At 40.1% G+C, this 19863-nt stretch overlaps 1 protein-coding gene across 3 annotated transcripts; it reads left to right on the top strand.

Annotated features, from left to right (window-relative positions):
- The first annotated feature begins 5672 nt into the window (after window positions 1–5672).
- Window positions 5673–18649, top strand: stard3 (StAR-related lipid transfer (START) domain containing 3). 3 transcript variants are annotated; one of them, XM_028818748.2, is made up of 17 exons: window positions 5673–5754; window positions 6742–6867; window positions 7049–7127; window positions 7227–7456; window positions 9336–9413; window positions 9938–10015; window positions 10115–10168; window positions 13365–13482; window positions 14453–14554; window positions 14637–14695; window positions 14854–14946; window positions 16434–16496; window positions 16602–16697; window positions 16878–16957; window positions 17043–17147; window positions 17251–17344; window positions 17442–18649. In XM_028818748.2, the coding sequence occupies exons 4-17, from the start codon at window positions 7244–7246 to the stop codon at window positions 17532–17534; spliced, it is 1326 nt and encodes a 441-aa protein (XP_028674581.1). In that variant the 5' UTR covers window positions 5673–5754; window positions 6742–6867; window positions 7049–7127; window positions 7227–7243; the 3' UTR covers window positions 17535–18649. The 3 variants fall into 3 exon arrangements, with proteins under 3 accessions (XP_028674581.1, XP_028674582.1, XP_028674583.1); XM_028818749.2 differs by lacking the exon at window positions 5673–5754 and adding an exon at window positions 5806–5912; XM_028818750.2 differs by lacking the exon at window positions 5673–5754 and adding an exon at window positions 5985–6007.
- The last annotated feature ends 1214 nt before the right edge of the window (window positions 18650–19863 follow it).

Raw genomic sequence — 19863 nt, 5'->3', positions numbered from 1 at the left:
AAGCCAATTAGTTCAGCTCTTTTATGTCTTCAATACATCAAGGGATAGTAAACGTTCCTGTACAGGCGAAAACACTGAATTCTCAATTCAAGGGAGTGATGGATGGAGACCCAGTTTCAATCGTTTCAGGGAACATGTGACAATGAGAGTGGTGTAAGTAGAATAAGAAAAAGTGTGCTGACCAGGGTTTCAACTTGTGTTGGTACGTGCCATTTGAAGACATGCTTTAATTACTTTCTCCTTCCAGTTTTTGCCCTTTGTTTTTATTCTACTTACACCACACAGTTGACAAATCTGCAGCCACTCCAACTTCCATTACCCTTAGGCAAAGTAATGCCTCTTCTCTCTCTTGGGCCCTATACTTAAGCTTTTATTCTGGTGGCTGTACATGCGCATGCAAGCATGGGTCATGGATTTGAGACTCCCTTCTGGATTATTTCCCATAGAAAAAATTGAATAAAGACACATTGGGTCATTACCCAAAACTCATTTTCTGCAGTCCTGGAATCAGTCCAACTGCACTTCTCTGGACTTTCTCAACAGATAGTATGTCTTTTCTGTAGTTTGTAGATGAAAACTGTTCACAGTACTCCAGGTGAGGCCTCACTATAGCACTATAAAGCTTAAGCATAACCTCTGTTGACTTGTAGTCTACACATCAGAATGCTATATAACCTAACATTCTGTTAATCTTCTTAATGGCCTCCAAATACTGTCTGGAAGTTGAGTCCACTATAGGTGCTTCCCACTGTTGGAATTTTTTTTTCCGGATCCAATGAGTTCCTGTACAATCTGGGCCCTTTGCAACTAGTGGTCCCTGGTCACTTTTACGCGTTGCATTCCCACCACACAACAGTAACTATAACGTTTACAGAATCAGAATCAGAATCAGCTTTATTGGCCAAGTATATGTACACATACAAGGAATTGGACTCCGGTTTTACCTAGTATTGTCCCTGATGCTGTGAGATTGACTTAAGTGTTCATGAGAGTGATGGCCTGAGGAAAGAAACTGTTCACATGTCTGGTAGTTTTGGCGTACAGTGCTCTGTAGCGCCTACCAGAGGGAAGAAGTTGAAAAAGGTTGTAACCAGGGTGTGATGGGTCTGCAATGATGTTTTCTGCCCGTTTCCTGACTCGAGATCTGTATAAGTCTTGAATGGAGGGCAGATCAACACCAATGATTTTTTTCTGCAATCCTGACTGTCCGTTGAAGTCTGTTCCTGTCCTGTTTTGTGGCTGAGCCAAACCAGACTGTGATAGATGAACAGAGAACAGACTGGATTACCGCAGAGTAAAATTGGATGAGCAGCTCCTGAGGCAGGTTGAACTTCCTGAGCTGGCGCAGGAAGTACAACCTCTGCTGGGCCTTTTTAACAATTGTGTTTATGTTTAGTTCCCACTTTAGGTCCTGGGAAATTGTGGATCCTAGAAACCTAAAGTTTTCCACAGCAGACACAATGCTGTTGAGTAGTGTGAGAGGGGGCAGCACTGGGGGGCTCCTCCTGAAGTCCACTGTCATCTCCACAGTTTTAAACTTGTTCAGCTCCAGGTTGCTTTGACCGCACCAGAGGGCCAGCTGTTCGACCTCTCATCTGTATACAGACTCGTCACTGTCCTTGATGAGGCCAATGACTGTCATATCATCTGCGAACTTCAGTATTTTAACAGATGGGTCCCTTGAGGTGCAGTCACTTGTGTAGAGGGAGAAGAGCAGAGGAGAGCGGACACATCCCTGGGGGGCGCCAGTGCTGACTGTTCGTGTGCTGGATGTGATTTTTCCCAGTCTCACTTGCAGCTTCCTATCTGTCAGGAAGTTTGTGATCCACTGGGAGATGGGAGCTGGTACAGTGAGCCAAGTGAGTTTGGTGTGGAGGACTTCTGGAATGATAGTATTGAACGCCGAGCTGAAGTCCACAAACAGGATCCTAGCATATGTCCCTGAAGAGTCGAGATGTTGCAGGATGTAGTGCAGTCCCATGTTGATTGCATCATCCACTGACCTGTTTGCTCGGTAAGCAAACTGTAGGGGGTCAAGCAGGGGGCCTGTAATGTCCTTCAGGTAGGTCAACACCAGTCTTTCAAAGGATTTCATGACCACAGACATCAGGGCGACTGGCCTGTAGTCATTTAACCCTGCGATGGAGGTTTTCTTTGGAACCGGGATAATTGTGGAATGCTTAAGGCAGGAGGGAACTTCACATAGCTCCAGGGATCTGTTGAAGATCTGTGTAAATATGGGGGCCAGCTGATCAGCACAGACTTTAAGACAGGAGGGTGACACACCATCTGGACCTGGTGCCTTCCTGATCTTCTGTCTCCTGAAGAGCTGACTCACGTCCCCTTCACAGATCCTGAGTGCAGGTATGGTGTCAGTGGGGAAGTGCAGGGGCTTGGTAGTGGGTGCTGGGAGTGTATTTTGATTGGCGTGGGTGAGAGGTGTGAAAGAGGGATTATCAAACCTGCAGTAGAACAAATTCAACTCGTTGGCCAGTTGATGGTTCTCTTCAGTATGGGGGGATGGTTTCCTGTAGTTGGTGATATCTTTCAAACCTCTCCACAATGATGCAGGGTCATTGGCTGTAAACCTATTTTCCAGCTTTTCAGTGTAGCACCTCTTTGCTACTCTGATCTCCTTTGTCAATGTGTTTCTGGCTTGATTATACAGGATTCTGTCCCCACTTCTGTAGGCCTTCTCCTTAGCCTGACGAAGCTGCCTGGGTTTTGTAGTAAACCAGGGTTTGTTGTTGTTGTATATGCGAAAAGTTGTCATGGGCACACACATATCCTCACAAAAACTGACGTAGGATGTCACAGTGTCAGTAAGCTCATCCAGGTCTGTCGCTGAAGACTCAAAAACACTCCAATCAGTACAGTCAAAGCAGGCTTGTAGTTCCAGCTTTGCCTCGTTGGTCCATCTCTTCACCGTTTTCACCACAGGCTTTGCAGATCTTAAGTTCTGCCTGTAAGTCGGGAGAAGATGAACCAAACAGTGATCAGAGAGTCCCAGGGCAGCACGAGGGACAGAGCGATAAGCATCCTTTAATGTAGTGTAGCAGTGGTCCAGTGTGTTTTTGTCCCTGGTAGGACACTTAATATGCTGACTGAATTTTGTCAGTTCTTGCCTGAGGTTTGCTCTGTTAAAATCACCAAGAACAATGAGCAGGGAGTCCGGGTGTTTGTGCTCCATGTTAGTTATCTGGTCAGCCAGGTGTTGTAATGCTTCACTAACACAGGCCTGAGGTGGGATGTAAACACCAACCAGAATAAACGAGGAAAACTCCCGCGGTGAATAGAACGAAAGATATGTAAAGTGAGTCACATTCAGGTTGCTTTAATGGTGCGATGCACCAGGGGGACGTCTATGAACAGTGATGCATTGCGAAGTGCTGTGCTCCATCTTCACCTCTAATTTTCCAAAGTTCAAACTGCTAACAGATTTGTAAGATGGTATCCGTGCTTGCGGTCAACCAATCAGCACAATTCATCACCTGAGCCCCACCCATGATCATTCCTGGTTGAATGAAAAGTGCATATCTTGCAATAGGAGCTACATAAACTACTAGGAACTACAAATGGCCCACGTTTCTGCAGTGGGAATACTACTAATGTTTCTGAGCTTCTAGAAAGTCCTAGGTTCCTGAAAAAATTTCATGCAGTAGGGAAATTGCCTTAAGACTCTTGAGTCCTTCTCATCAACAGTACTTTTAAGTTTCAGCCCTTCCGATGTATATGTAAATCTAACTTTTCTACTTACTACATGCAATACTTTACATGTACTTACATTAAATTTCATTTGTAACAAATAAGCCCAAGCCTGTATGCTCTCCAAGTGGCTCTGTAATGATACAACAGATTCTAAATTAGATGCCAACCTACCTATCTTGGTATCATCTGCAACGTGCTTGTTGTTTTTTATTCTTGTCCAGGTCATTTATATATTTTAAAAATACCAGCAGCTCCAGTACTGACCCCTGCTGGACACCACTCTTAACATCACCCAATTCTGACAAGGTTCCTTTCATCATAGCCCTCTGCTTTCTGTATCTTAGCCAATTCTGCCCACATCTACAAATTACACACTGAAGATTTCCAAAATGCACGTGGGACATTATCAAATGCTTCCTGAAAATTAGGATAGATAATATTATATACACCATTCTGATTGTATCCTTTTGTTGCTTCCTGATAGAATTCCAGCATGTTAGTAAACTACAATCTCCCCTGCCCAAACCCATGCTGACCGCTCAGTTAAACTGTTGTCTTTGTCATGTTCTGCTCCATCTTTTCCTTAATATTGCCTTCCACCGTCTTACCTGTGATGCATATTAAGCTTTCCTGCCCATAGTTACTTGGAGATGCTCAATGACCCTTTTTATATAATGGGATAATTCCTGTTTCCCAGCCCTCAGCTGTCTCCTCAGCGCACAGTTTTTTTTATACATATCTACATTCATTAACCTCTTTAAGGACTCGAGAATAATGTCATCTGATCCTGATGATTTGTTAGATTTCCGCCTATTTGTAAGGAGTACTTCTCCGACTACAATTTCCAAATTACTCAGTAACACTTGTTACCGCTAACAGGATACCCGCTTGCTTACACGTGAAAACTTAAAAATAAATAAATAAATAAGCATGTTCTGTGCATTAGTTCTTGGTGAGGGAGGTCATGAAGGCACTCGGTCTTGCAGAAAATGATATAAAAGGCAGAGATAGATGGAGACGGATGATCCCTTGTGGCGATCCCTAAATGGGAGCGGCCGAAAGAAGATGTTGTTTCATTGTCTGTCCATCCATCCTCTTCCGCTTTTCCGAGATCGGGTCGCGGGGGCAGCAGCTTGAGCAGAGATGCCCAAACTTCCTTCTCCCCAGCCACTTCTACTAGCTCTTCCGGGGGAATTCCGAGGCGTTCCCAGATCAGCCGAGAGACACAGTCCCTCCAGCGTGTCCTGGGTCTTCCCCGGGTCCTCCTCCCGGTTAGACGTGCCCGAAACACCTCACCAGGGAGGCATCCTGATCTGATGCCCGAGCCACCTCATCTGACTCCTCTCGATGCGGAGGTGCAGTGGCTCTACTCTGAGCTCCTCCCGCTCCACAGCTACTGAGCTTCTCACCCTATCTTTAAGGGAAAGCCCAGTAACCCTGAGGAGGAAACTCATTTCAGCCCCTTGTATTCGCGATCTCGTTCTTTCGGTCACTACCCATTGCTCATGACCATAGTTGAGGGTAGGAACGTTGATCGACTGGTAAATTTAGAGCTTTGCCTTTCGGCTCAGCTCCTTTTTCACTACGACAGACCGATGCAAAGCCCACATCACTGCGGATGCCGCACCGACCCGCCTGTCAATCCCCCGCTCTATTCTTCCCTAACTCGTGAACTAGACCCCGAGATACTTGAACTTCTTTCATTGTCTGTGTATTTTAATTTCACTCTGCCGTTCTCGATACGCTTCACCTACTTCATTGCCCCAGACAAAATATGTCCTGATTCCACGCAAAACACTTTTACTGTAAATATATTGCTTTTGTGGGCTTCTCTAGTATAATTAAATAAACTAGTTTGGTTGCTTTCTCTTTTAAACTTTACAAAACGGACCCCAACGCCACTCTCCATGATCTCAGCCTGCCCGTCTTGTGGTGACGCATGCGCAGACTCTCGGCTTTGTGACCTGGAAGCGTGCAGATCCATTCCGGATCAGGTGACTTCCCGGAACCGCAAACCAAATTCTCCGCAGCAGCAGCAGCAGCCCGGTGAGTTTTGCATTTGCTTGTTTTTGTTTAGGTTGGGAGAGTGAGCGACGTTGTTTTTTTTTTTTTAAATAAAAAACAAAAAAGTGTCCGAGACCAGTTCAACGATGGTCATTTTGATTCAAAATATTTTATAAATTGCGGCAAGGAAGTGTTGTTAGGTGAGTTTTTGTTGATGATTTGTATATAGCGGTTCACGAGACGAAGTGGAAGTTGGACGGAGATTTCGGAAGATTGAAAGCGAGTGCGGCGTCAGGTACACAGTCGTTTTGTTAAATACATTTTAGATCAGACATATAAACTTATAAAATAGTGATGATTTGTTATGCTTTCTTTTCCAAATCGTACTTGTGTATTTAAGCGAACGACCTGCTGTATTATGCTATCCGTGTTTGTTTTTTTAATCTTTGTTATGATATAAAAGTTAAAAATACAATATTAGAGAACAAAAAGATAAGTAAATTGTCAGGTTTGCATTAGAGAATATTTTAGAAAAAACAAAACTTTACAAATACTAATAGTTCTTAAAGATTTACAATTATAGGAAGTTGAAATGGTTTTAACATACCATTTAACTTCACCTTCGAATACGAGAAACAAATGTTTGTGGTTTGTAAAGTTAGATTTATGAATATAAAATTTTGCCATTATAATAAAATACTCATTCTATAGGATATCCTTAAAAATAAAGAGAAATCTTCAGCAGCCTCTCTTTTGACAAACACAGAAAAATTATTCCAAAATACTTGAGTGTAAGAACAGGTCTAAAGTAAACGTAAAACAGTTTCTCTGCTTAAATTACAAAAGGGACCATTTGAGTTGATATCTTTTTTTTTTTTAATATGTCCAATTAGTGTTTAATAGAATAGACTACTAGAGAAATTTAAAACCAATGTCTCTTTGTTAGTTATTAGTGATTTATTTATTTTTTTGATGACCTTATAAATTGGTGTCTTACCATACCAGTCTCAACTGATTGTATTCACTTAGGTGCAAACCTGCAGTGTATCCACCAAGGAGGGTCTTGAAAATGGGCAGCCCCTATCTGTATATATCATAGACCACCATTGTCAAATTTGTACGATCCTGTAATCACCATTATCAGAGAAAAGCAAAGTAAGTGATGTCGTGTGAATATTTGTGTAATACTGTAACAGTTTATTTTCCTACATTTTAAGTATACCTGCATGTGTATACTGTTTTCCTGTATTTGTATAACTTATCTGCCTGGACTTCCCCACAGTTGCCTCACATTAACACCTTGATCAATATTATGATTTCATGTTTTCCCTTCTAGCCGTACTCATGGACAGCTTTAATAGAAGAGAAAGCTGAGTAGAAACATTATTAAGATCGGGACCAGCACTCTTTAATAAGTATGCCAGACTGTTGTCTTTCTTTGTATTTCACATGTGTTTCTATGCCAACTCATGCCTAAGCTTTAATTAAGCATTTTCTCTCTCTCTTCTTTACAGTCAAGAGTGTTAGATTGATGATGCCAAATGACGTGGAGAATGGGCTGCTAGAGCGCAGTCTTCCCACCATTGCTTCTCTCAATGCCTCCTACACAACATCGCTATCCCTGCCCCCACAGTACTTTGTACCAGGGGAGCGGAAGACTATATCAGATGTGCGACGAACATTCTGCCTGTTTGTTACTTTTGACTTGCTCTTTATCTCGCTCCTATGGATCATTGAGCTTAATGTGAGTTTGTTGACTTTATTTGGAACACCCTGTGACCCTGAATTTGATTAAGCAGGTTTGGGATTGTTGTGTTACATTAGAAGAGGTTTGCTAAAGATGAGCAAATTATTGCCTGTAGTCAGCATCTGTTGATGAATTTTGACCTAAAGTGTTTTTTTTTTTTTTTTGTTTTTTTTTGCTGTATACAAACCAATAAAATTAAAACCCTTTCACACATGCATGCAAACCCTCCGAAAAAAGCAGAATCAGTGTCCAGAGTTGCTCAGTCCAGTAATCTCCCAGACTAAACCTAATATGACTGTCAAGAAGCTTGGCCTGTATGTGATCAAGATTGCAGAGCACTGCAGCAGACTTGCGTAAGATACATCACCATTAATGTAAGATTTCCAGTTATAAGACTTTCTAGTGATGATGTAGATGCATCTGTGACTAGCACGACTGTTAAAAACAAATGTGGTAGTTGGTTTTGCAAAGTTAGGTGTTAGAAGAATGCTTGAAAATTAGACAAAGTGAAATGATGGATCTGTCCTCCATTCTTTCCCTATTTTCTACAAAGCATTACTGTGCTCAGTTTCACTAAATAGAAGCCTTTTTCGCCAGGATTAAAAGCTGTGTGTTCACACCTTGGTTAAGCAGCCATGAAATTCAATTAACAAATAAAGGTGTCCTAATATATACATCTTGGATTTTTACTGCTTCATATTTGATTCTTCTACCTTTCAGTTTCTCACCTATGTTTATATTTCAGGTATGTCTGATTTGAGTATGATGTACAGAATCTTTTTTGTTTAAAGAAAATTATACCAACTACAAAACACACAGGCATTTGGCCCTCAAGTAAAGCTGGTTTATATAGAGCAAGCTGAACATTGCCATTTTGGCCACACTTTGTTTTGTTTTCAGTATGAAAAAATATCGCTCCACTGGGAACTCATTGCAGATCCAACTTTCGAAAGTAGTTCCCCCTCAACCAAACATTGATGTAAGGATATAATAGCAATATTGGCATTTGCGCAGAAATTTTGAGCATTCTCCTTATTTGTTGACATAAATTTCTCTGGCATTGTCATTCTTGAATTCTGTAGTGTGGAGTATGTGTGGCATGTCAATGTGCCATAGTACTAACTGACTACGCAGTGGTTCTGTATTCAGGTGTTTGTCTTGACAGTCAAGGGATGTTGCTGCCAGAGTCCCCATTACAGTGTGCAGCAAAGTATTTTGTTATAGTAACAGTCACTGTATTGTGAGATCAGGGGCATAGGTCAGTTAGCATACACATTTGTCTGTCTCTGTCACACATGCATTTTGTTTTCCCTGTCCTTATGCCCAGCAGACTGCAGTGCTGTTCTACTTCTTCTACCTATGAGTAGCCTCAGCAATGTGCTTCATGTTCAGCGGATGTTACCCTGTTCTTTTCCTTTCTGCCATATCACCAACTTGAACAGCTTAAAATAAGAAAGATGTGAATCCAGATAAATGTGCGGAGGTTGCCACTACCCAATATTTTTGCTTCACCAACGTGTATTATGTCAGGCTTTCAAATTAAGACAAAGATTGAGTAATTAAATACCTCCTGTGCATGTTATGGTAATTTAAGAGCTTTTGTGCATGACATTTTCCTGTTCACTTGTCATAATTCTGACTATACACTTTTGATTTAAGACACTTATAATTAAAACAGAAGCCAGAATAAATAATTGTAAATATATATGTTCCGCTACTTGTAATTTATAAGTAGTGTGAGAAATGGCATCAAACTTGGGACAATGAGGAAGTCATTTGTTTGTAGGTTTGAGCATGTGTTATTCCCCTTTTATGGAGGTAATTAGCCATTTCAAATTGTGAAACACTTCAATCAGATGTCCTTTTTTTTTTTTAGATTAAGGGTAGCATCGGGGAAAGTCTCACAAAAGAAGTAGTGAAATATGACTTCAAGACATCTTTTTTTGACATATTTGTAAGTATTAAATATTTTCTTGTTAATTTCCTTGTTTTGTTTTCTCTGTTCCTTACTGATGCCAATAAATATTTGTGTAAAATCAATTATTCTGGTCATGACAAGGCCTTTAAAGTATCAAATACAGTATATACTTTGTCAAAGGGGCATATACTCGAAAGCAAAAGTAGATTATATACTTATATAACCTCATATGCATGTCCCTTTGAAATAAATACATTTATTTAACAACCAGAGTTTTCCACTTTTAAAAAATGCACACTTATAAAATCAGAAGTGAAGTAAAATCAGGAAGCACATTTTCACACACTCCGAGACACTTCCTCATTATGTTTTAGAGATCATTTGAAGTTGTGCAAATGTGTAGATGGATAAATAGCAGTTTAGTTGTTTGTAATGATAAATTTTACATAGCCTTGTCTGTTGTCTTACAAGCTTGACAAGCCTCTGTTACAATGTTAAGTATCAGGAATTCCTAAAACCTTGTCTCTGTATGTAGTAATTTGTTTTTTCCCCCAATACAGTTACTTGCTTTTTTGCGGTTCCTATGCCTACAGGTGGCATATGCCATGCTTCGGTTGCGTCACTGGTGGGTCATTGCGGTAAGAATTAAAATGTATCCTTCTTTGTAATTATTTTACCCTTTTTCAGCATTGAGGAGGTACAGTCCAATAAAGCTAATGTCTGTCGTCTTTTTTTAGATCACCACACTATTAACCAGTGCTTTCCTCATTGTGAAGGTCATCCAGTCCAATGTAAGTGGATTAATGTATACAAATTTCTATGCGTTTAGACTATAGCAGTGGTTTTCAAACAGTAGTGGAAAGTAACAACTTACATTTACGTTCATTACTGTACTTCAGTTGATTATTTATGGAATTGTAGTTTTTAAAGTATTTTTAAATGTAAATACTTTTACTCTTTAGAGTATATTTAGTAATGTTCCTATTTATTTATGTTTTTCGAGGTGCACCATTACAAAGTACAATTGAGTTTATAGTGGCCACTTAAAATAAAACTACATGCAGAAATTTTATTGGTTGTGATCATAGGTCATGATCTGGATGCACAAAGTATTTTGGTAAATAATCTGCAGTTTTCTTTGTATCTTCCATAGACGTAAATGAGTAGGCCAATGTTTTTCTGCAATTCCTGAAATTTTAAATTTGGCCACGGGGTGTCCTCGTTAACCATGCACTGTGACAAGATACAAAATTCAATTTAGAAAAACACAGATGGGTGAATGGGTGGCTAAGAAAAAAATCAGGCTTGCCTATTTGGCAACACGTCAACTTCAAAGCATATTCAGAAGCAAATGATTTAAATAGTTATTTGTTGACTAACTAGGAAGGTTTTTTTTTTTTTGCAAAATATTCAGAGATGACAACCTCACATACAGTAGTCGTTTGTGCATACACCATCCACCAAACTATGTAAGGTTTGCCAGTGCTGCTGTCACAAGCAGTAAAGCCACATCTCGCTAGAGGTTATTTATTGGTGCTTCTGGATTTCGAAATAGCAGAAAATATATGCAGGATGGTGTGAGATTGTCTCAATGCTACCAGTCCTATCATATTATTTACAATATATGTGAATAAATTGTCAGCTTTACATATTTTCTCCAAAGTGTTTTAAGGCGTAACAAATATTTTCATTCTAAGCCACATGCATCAAACCTTCAGCTTCTCCAAAACAGCACAGAAAGTGATCAGTCATATAGCCTTGGGGTAAATTAAGTGTCATCCTTTTCAGTTGTTATAATCCATGTCAAATAGTATGACAGGGATACATGAGCCATTGATTGTGCCCCCGCACAGAGTTGTTTCCCTTGTGGGAGGCTAATGCAAGTCTCCTGCAAAGCTGATCAGACAGCAAAACACTCTTTCCAAGCGCACTGGCTCACGAACAGTTTAATTTTACCAAAAAGACTGGATAAGATGTTACAGTCAGTACTAGCATCAATATATAACACTGGCAGCAACACATGTTTTTGAAATTTAATTTTTGTTCTTCTAAACAGCCTGAGGAGGCTGCAGTTGTTTGCAAATATAGAAACATGTGAAACAATGCTTGCAGAGACTGGGTAGCAGTAGCAGTCATTGAACAATCTATGCAGGAGTTTATCTTGCCAGTCTTCATTGGTGCCCAGTTGTCCAACAGGGTAAGCTGAAATAACCTGGAGCATCAATTTCAAATAAATATTCCCCTTCAGTGTGTAGTATGTATGTGAGGAATATTTGCAATACATCATTTCCTAAATGTGTGCAGTGTGCATTTGTAAGTTTGTAGTATTTTTAGCAAGAATCTTCTGTGTATGATCATGGGCACTTGCAGAATTTTTGATTACGGCAAAATGTTCCATACTGTGAATTGTAATGACAAGTTCATAGCTCTTGCCTTTCATGGTGTATTTGACACCTAAGAGCTGGTTATATAAAGGGCTTACCAAAACAGGCTTTTACTAGAATTGTACAATAGTAATTACAAGTTGAGATCAAAAAGGTTCCTGTGTGCTTTAACTTTTTCCTACAATTCTTTTGTAGACATGTACAAATTTCTTTGAAATGTAATTGCCATATAGGGTGCATGCACACACTCACACATTATAAACGCTGTATAGTTAATGTACCATTTTCTAAACCTGCATAATCGTGAGTAGATTTGTAGGGGGGCTGGAACCTAACCCAGCAACCATAATGCACAAGACAAGAACAATGTCTGAACAGGCCACCAGTCCATCACAGAGTGAACACAGTCACACACAGTAGGGCTAATTTAGCAAACCTCCACCAAACCTGCATGTCTTTGGATGGAAGACAGTTCACCTGGAGAAAATCCACACAGACATAAGGAGAGCATGGATGTGAACCCTGATCTCCATACAGCAAGGCAGCAGCACTAGCACTGCTTTGCTCTATATCATTAATGTCTTTCAACAAATAAAATGTATTTTATTACTACTTGTATTCTGCTTATACATTCCTGTGCACTTCATATATATTTGAGGGTATTTACTAATTTAATTTGACTTTTTTTTTTCTTTCTAAACTAACTAAATTCAATATGAGATTTTTTTTCCAAGCCTACTTTTTAAGTTTACTTGTGTTGTTTCCATGTAAGGTACTTCTAGTTTAGTAAATTTTATGTCTGCGTAGTAGTCATTCTCTGCTCTTAAGCTTTGTAATTATGAACTAGTGTGAATTCAGGCTTTTGTACAAACTAACTTCTGTTGGGAATAATTTACTGTATGTGTGTTTTTTTTTTTGTTTGTGTATTTTTATCTTGTTATTTAAGACATTCATCATCATTTTCATTCAGCTGTTCCATGTGTTCTAGTTATTTAATCCTTACATTTGCTAATGAGCACATTACTGTGTCTGATGCTGAAGCAGTTGTAGCCTTTCTGCATTTAGTGTTATTTACCTGGGTGTCTATACAGCTCATCTTTAATTGTTATTGGCAATAAATTAACAGAGGGTATAAACTACACAAAAAAGGGCAAATAATGAGGAAACAATGAAAGAGAGTTAAACATTAAAAACTATAACAAAAAATGAAAATATTTCTAAATATCTTAAATGTAAAATCTAACTTGTGATTTCTAAATATGGAATAAAGGAAGAGAAAGAAAAGACCAGCAAATTAAATCAGATCAGATCAGTTAGAAGTAAAATGACTCACTGATTGTAAAACTGTTGGGCCAAAAGTATGCAGCCACATGGGGTCCCCGGAAATGAGTCCGAGAACCACTGCTTTAGTGTCTTTTGTATGCTGCATGTATTTTTCAGTGTTGAGAATACTCCTGCAGAGGGCAGCCAAACTCTTTCTGTTTAGAGATGGTTTGTCCTCATGTGTGCATGGCGCGTCATGCTTTTAGTTACACATAAAATCAAGTCTGAGCACTCAAAAGAAATCCATTTATGTCTGAGTATTTTCTACCTGTTCCATCAGCTGCTGTCTGAAAATGCATTTGGGTATGTGCTACCCATAACTTCCTTTGTCATTGCCTGGTTGGAGACGTGGTTTCTAGACTTCAAAGTACTAACACAGGAAGCAGAAGATGAAAGAGGTGAGTAGTGGTGGAAGATGGTCCAACGTTTCAACATTTACATAATGAAATGTAGAAGCATGCATGTCTGCATTAGATTTTTTTAAAAAGAATAATTAAAGTTTTTCATCCTTTATAAAGCTATAAAAGCTGTGCTGAAATGTAAAGTAGAACCAGCATATTGCAGAGTGTTTGCTCTTTAGGAAAATAGAACAGATGGGAATTGAGTTGCATAATTAATAGGGCCTTATGAGTTGCTATATAAGAAAGTTGTTATAATGTGATGGGTGTGGAGACTGGCTCGGACACAGACAGGCAGACACGCTCATGTCACCCAACACACGTTTATTTACAGTATTTATAGTCTTATTGTGCTCACCAACCCCAAAGACCCCAAAGTCCTGGCCACACAACAATGCCTTCTTCAGGCCGCCTCCTTGCCTTCCTCCTGACATCATCTTACTTCCTCCCGACTCTTGTCCCTGTCTGAAGGGAGGCGGCCCCTTTTATACACACCCGGATGTGCTCCAGGTGCTCCCCGGCACTCCCCAGTGTGGCGGAAATGTCGGCTGCGTACCCGGAAGCACTCCGGGTGTCCCCTCTTCTTTACCCCCCAGCACTTCCGGGTGTGGCAGAAGCGCTGGGGTCCAGGGTCCCCAAGGCATCGGGGCACCCCCTGGCGGTGGCCACGGGCCCCTACAGGGTAGAGCTTCCAAGCCCTGTACCCGTGGCCCCCAATACAACCAGGGCGGATGCCCCCTCGCGGTCTGGAGGAGGAATGAGCCCTCCTCCTGTCTTCCTGGGTGTCCCAGCCAGGCGTGAGCCCCGTCCAGGTGCCACAAGGGATAATGTGAAGGTATTATATTTTGACACTGGGCTGTGGTGAGCCTACAGATGTACTACAGGTCATCATTTATCATTTAAAGACTTGTGTCAAGGAACTTTTCCATTCCTGTTTTTTCTAAACAGTGTCTCCTTTAACGTTTACCAGTCTATCTAGCAGCAGTAAAGGCAGCAACGGAGCATACACCCTTTCTTCGGCCAAGTGCCCTCTCTGAAGGGCAATTCTATTCACCTCCAGAGTCCTTTGCAGGTACACTTGCCTTCTCTCTTACTTGCTTGTCATACCATTCTGGCACTGTATCAGATTTTTTTTTTTTTTTTTTTTTTGGTAGGATCAGATGAAGAGGACCTGGAAGAGGAAGCTAATGGCCGCAGAGCTATAACCTTACAGGTTGGTAAAGTGGTTTTTAATGTGACCTATAGTTCAGACTTTTTTGCTTCAGGCTAAAGTATCAGATGTTTTTGGAGGCCTTAACAATTTGTGAAGAGAGAGAGGAGTTGAAATGCCTGTGCTTTTTACTTGTAGCCAAGATGTCTTTCATTTTGCAGGAGAAGGAATATGTGCGACTGGGCAAAGAGGCGATGGCTGTGGTTGACCAGATTCTGGCACAGGAAATCAATTGGAAGTTTGAGAAAAACAATGTAGGAACTTTTATATATATTTTTTTTTAAATCGGACGTTCACAGTCTTGGTTGTGTACAGCCACAGTGGCTGTGTGCTTTTGTCCAAACCATTTTCTTAATTAAATTCCATGGCTTGTTATTGTCCCAGTTCTACCATATCATTTATTTGTAATATTGTGGTTTTTTTCCAAGAAGATTGTCCAGGGCACAGGAGTCTTTTTCTTAGTCCCTTTTCTTTTTTTTTATTTCGTATCCAAATGCACTGATTTGCCAGTTATTAGGTACACCCACCTTCACAAAAATTCTGTAGTTCAACACATAATACATCAAATAATTGCAGTTTGCAGTAGAAAATAGGCAGACCAGAGCTTATAGCATCATTTATTTAGCACTTGGTGCTAGGCATGTCAGATGCATTGTTTCCTTAATGCCATCCTTTCTGGTGTAGATAGTACTGGCCTGTAGTGGCAGTGTAATGATATGGGGAATGTTATCCTCACACACATGAAGGCCTCGCATACCCACTGAAGAACGTCTGATTGGAAAAGCATACCTGAATATTGCTGCTAACCATGTCCATCTCGTCATGGCTAGTTTATCCCCTCTCTGATAAATATTTGTGGCATGATAATGCATCATGCCACAAGGCAGATAGCTCCAGGAACATGACAGCAATTTTTCTTTGCTTCAGTGGCCTGCATATTCACTGATCTCAGTCTTCAGGCATTTTTGGGATGAGTTGGAAAGGACTGTTTGCAAAAAGACTGTGCAGCCATCCAGTTTGCTGCCAATGGCAACACAGCCAGTTCTGCATGGTAAAACATTCCTGAACAACACATCCAGTATCTTGTCGAATCCGTGCCCAGATAGATTCAGGCTATTGTGAAGGTTAAAGGAAGTACAACATGCAGCCAGGTAGGTGGTGTACCTAATCAAATGACAACTTAGTGTATTTTATTAAACTGAACACTTTTTGATGAAAACACATAGGTGTAAATGGGACCAAGTCATCAGGTGAACTATTCTGTTTTTTTAGTTGGTGTCAGATTAAGTTGATTTATAAACAAATAAAACCTATATGTAGCCATTAAGACTAAAAGAAGCTATTAAGTGTTATGTATCTTAGCAAGGAAGTGAATCAAAATTAATCCCAAAAAAGCTATGTTGAGTTAGCAGTAGTAGGTGGCTAGGATAAAAACTTGCAGCCTCTGTGGCTTCCCTGACATTGTAAACTTCAGTTTTAAGTTATTTTGACATATGTTTAAAGCAGTATGAATGTTGTCTTTTTGTGCCTAGTATAGCAGACGAGGAGACTTGCCTAAATGCTCATTGGGTTGTGGAACAGCTGTCATATGATCATGTTTAGCTTGGGTTCTCTGTGATCCTACTTGATACATATTTGAGATGACAGCATTAGCTTATAAAAGGTTTAGAAGGCAAGTAGGCATCCAAGCAGTGCAGAAGTGAATGTTGTCATCTTAGTGCCTCTTTCTTCATCAACACAGGAGCTTGGAGATGCTGTGTACACCTTGGAGATCCCTTGCCATGGGAAGACCTTTATCCTTAAGGTACTAGCAAATCAGAAAGCTGTGAGGTGTCTTCACGTGGGTCCGAGCAAATTTGTAGGATTCTATCAATGTTGTGGCTTCATTTCTACTTTCCATATTTCACAGGCTTTTATGCAGTGTCCAGCTGAGCTGATTTACCAAGAGGTCATTCTCCAGCCTGAGAAAATGGTTCAGTGGAATCGTACTATTTCTGCTTGCCAGGTCCCTTACTCTTTTTTAAGTGTTTGCATAAAGCTGCTAGTTCATTTAACAATGATTTAAGGGAAAAAGAGGGAAGAATTATAGAGGTGGCTCAATCATTTCATAATTTAAAATTTGAATTAAATTGTTTATCCACCTCTTTTCCTGTCTGAGATGAGTTATGTATGTCTTTACCTACAGATTCTACAGAGGGTGGATGATAATACCCTCATCTCTTACGATGTATCTGCTGGAGCAGCAGGGGGTGTCGTGTCACCAAGGTAGATCCCTTATGCTGCAATATTTGTGGTATCAATGCCGCCACAGTCAAGGTAAAGCTCAATATTTACACTTTGTCATTCTCAGGGACTTTGTAAATGTACGCCGAATCGAGCGGAAGCGAGACAGATATGTTTCTGCTGGAATCTCCACCAATCATGACATGAAGCCTCCACAGAGTCGCTACATCAGGTAATTGCATAAAACATGGTGCACAGCTACTTTCCTCAAAGCTTTGTGATGTTATGTTTTTTATGTGAATTTTGGTGTTATTTTCCTTCCATCTCTTTTTCAGGGGTGAGAATGGCCCAGGTGGTTTTGTGGTTTTAAAATCCAGTAGCAATCTTTCAGTGTGCACTTTCATATGGATTCTCAATACTGACCTTAAGGCAAGTTTATTGATACCTTTGCCCTCTGTGGATTGCATGTGTATAATTTCTGCTTTGTCATCAAACTAACGTATAATTTTTTTTTTCTCCCTAATAGGGCCGTCTACCACGTTACCTCATTCACCAAAGTTTAGCGGCCACCATGTTTGAGTTTTTATCACACCTACGAAAGAGAGTGAGCGAGGTGTGAACACATCTGTTGGTTTGTCCTCCTCTTGCTCTGGAGTAGGAAATTAATTACTTCCACTTTTAGCTCTGCCTACTGTAAAGATCAGGGATTTTTCATAGGCACTGGTTAAAGAATACAGCCCACTGTGGCTAGTTGAGTGAATGTTTTGGGGATGGCTGCATCAGCATTAGACCCATGATGGACCTGTCTAGCACCAATCTCAAATTGCTTTCTTGGTCTCAATGTGTCTGCTTGCAAAGACAAAAATTAACACAAACACTGATGGCAGCTTTACAAACTGACAGGCTCCCTCTGAGACTGGAATGCTCTGTGACAAGTGTATCTGAAGATTTATTTTCTTTGGTGGATATGAGTGCTGTCCAGAAATCAGATAGTCGATTAGCATTATGGTCATTGATGATTCTTTTAATTCTAGCCATTTGCTTTGTTCCCCGTCCTTCTGGTCCCTTTACTTATTTTACTCACTTTTGAGGTAACCAAGACTCAGACTTGCTTTCCAGTTCTGCACCCATATCCTTGTCTACAGTCTGGTTTTATCAAAGCAAAGACTTGGCTTATCGGTTCAGGCAATCGCATTTTGTGGACCCAAAGTTCATCTTGGCATACATTGCTTCTTGGGGTCAGTGCTTCATATTTAAAAATGAAGGCAATGATATTTGGTGGCCTTTTGTTGTGCTTCCAACATACTGAAATGTTATTCTGTTTAAACCAGAGGCTAATTATCATGCAGCCTATGTTCTGTACTGGTTTGAATTTAAATGAAATTGGTCAGGGTGGGGACCATCAAGTGCAGCAAGCAGGCTTGCTGCTACCTGTGTAGTACCAGAGCTGGCATTGTGCTTGATCTCATAAATTCTTCTAGCTGATTTGAGAATGCTTGCCTTGGGAGACAGGTCAGTTTTACACCTTTGCTTGTTTAATTCAGAAATTGTTTGTTTTTTCTGATGTGACAGTTTCATATGCTCACTCACACTGCTGTTAATATTGAGAAAAAGAAACCAAAATGGAGAGTGTTTGGAAATTTTTTTTTATGCTGCTGTTTTGCATACTGACTTCTTGAAATCTTTGTTTTTGTTTATACTGATAATGCTAATAATGACAATGATAATTCTGTCTGTCAGTCTGATTGCTTGGTCTTTTATGTTGTCCTAACTTATCTGTGTCAAACTGGGTTATAACTATGAAACCGCAAAATGTGCCATGCCAGTTATTTCAGGTTTGCAGTGACAAATGCAGTACACAGACATGGCATAGGTGATAAGACATGCAAAATCTGTAAGATGAGATATTTGTAAAAGTAGATTTGTTTTTATTTTATTACACCTCTTCATGTCCAGTTGTTGTGCCAGTATTATGCAGAAAAGGTTGGGGCGGACATCTCCAGGAAGTGTTCCGCACACAATGTTCAGAAACAGTTTATGTGCCGCAGACTAAAGGAGTTCTCCTGTTCTCATGCTGTAAGGTGACCGCTTCTGAGCCAGATGTTGTGGGTTCACAACTGCCCGTTGTGCAAATTTGCAAACTGACGTTTTTCAGGGCGAGTCCACAGCATTAAACCAGTGCCATCCGCTACTGCAAAGCTTTCAGCTCTTGTCAGAAGAAACAATTAAAAAACTGGTTAGATGTGTGAGTCTAACCCTTTCATTTAAAATAATGTTGGGGTGTAGTTTTGTAGAGGCCATGTGGTGCATCCACATTGCCTTAATAGAGACGTTAACTTGTATGAAACGGAACATGTCCATAGTTAATTTATAAAATGAAAAAAGCAGGATTCAGGCAAGATAAGAATGCCATTGTGAAACATGGATAATTTTGTGTAAACAGATTGTGGTCTTTTCTTGAAATGTACAGTTGAGTTCACTTTATTTATAGGAAGAGGTTCACAGCCATCATGGAAGTCTGGCCTTGCTCTCCTTAACATGACCCATTTGCAATCAGCCAGAGATCATCATATCTACTTTTGTCTGTCAATATCCGGTCCAACTCTTGTTTACTGTCGTCTTTTAGATTTATTTGACATTTGTGCTATACATGTGAAAACAAAAATTGTGTCAAATTTCATAAGTTACAAGACTCCTTTGTTTTATTCAGTCCAAATCATCTCCTTGAAATTATTGAAGTGTTTGGAAGCTGGCTTGTATCTCTCAAGGGAGCTGCCTGACGATAAAGGAAGAAAGGAAGCCTTTATTGTCATTGTATCAATACATCAAACAATGATGAACAAGTAATATAAAAAAAACACATATCCTATGACAAATAAATACCAAACATAAATAAATAAGGGACAGGAAATTATTACTGACAAAAGTAATCATATGTACTGGACAGA

This window comes from Erpetoichthys calabaricus, chromosome 14 (assembly GCF_900747795.2).
Source record: "Erpetoichthys calabaricus chromosome 14, fErpCal1.3, whole genome shotgun sequence".
Lineage (NCBI taxonomy): Eukaryota > Metazoa > Chordata > Cladistia > Polypteriformes > Polypteridae > Erpetoichthys > Erpetoichthys calabaricus.
This window is presented reverse-complemented; position numbering and strand designations above follow the sequence as displayed.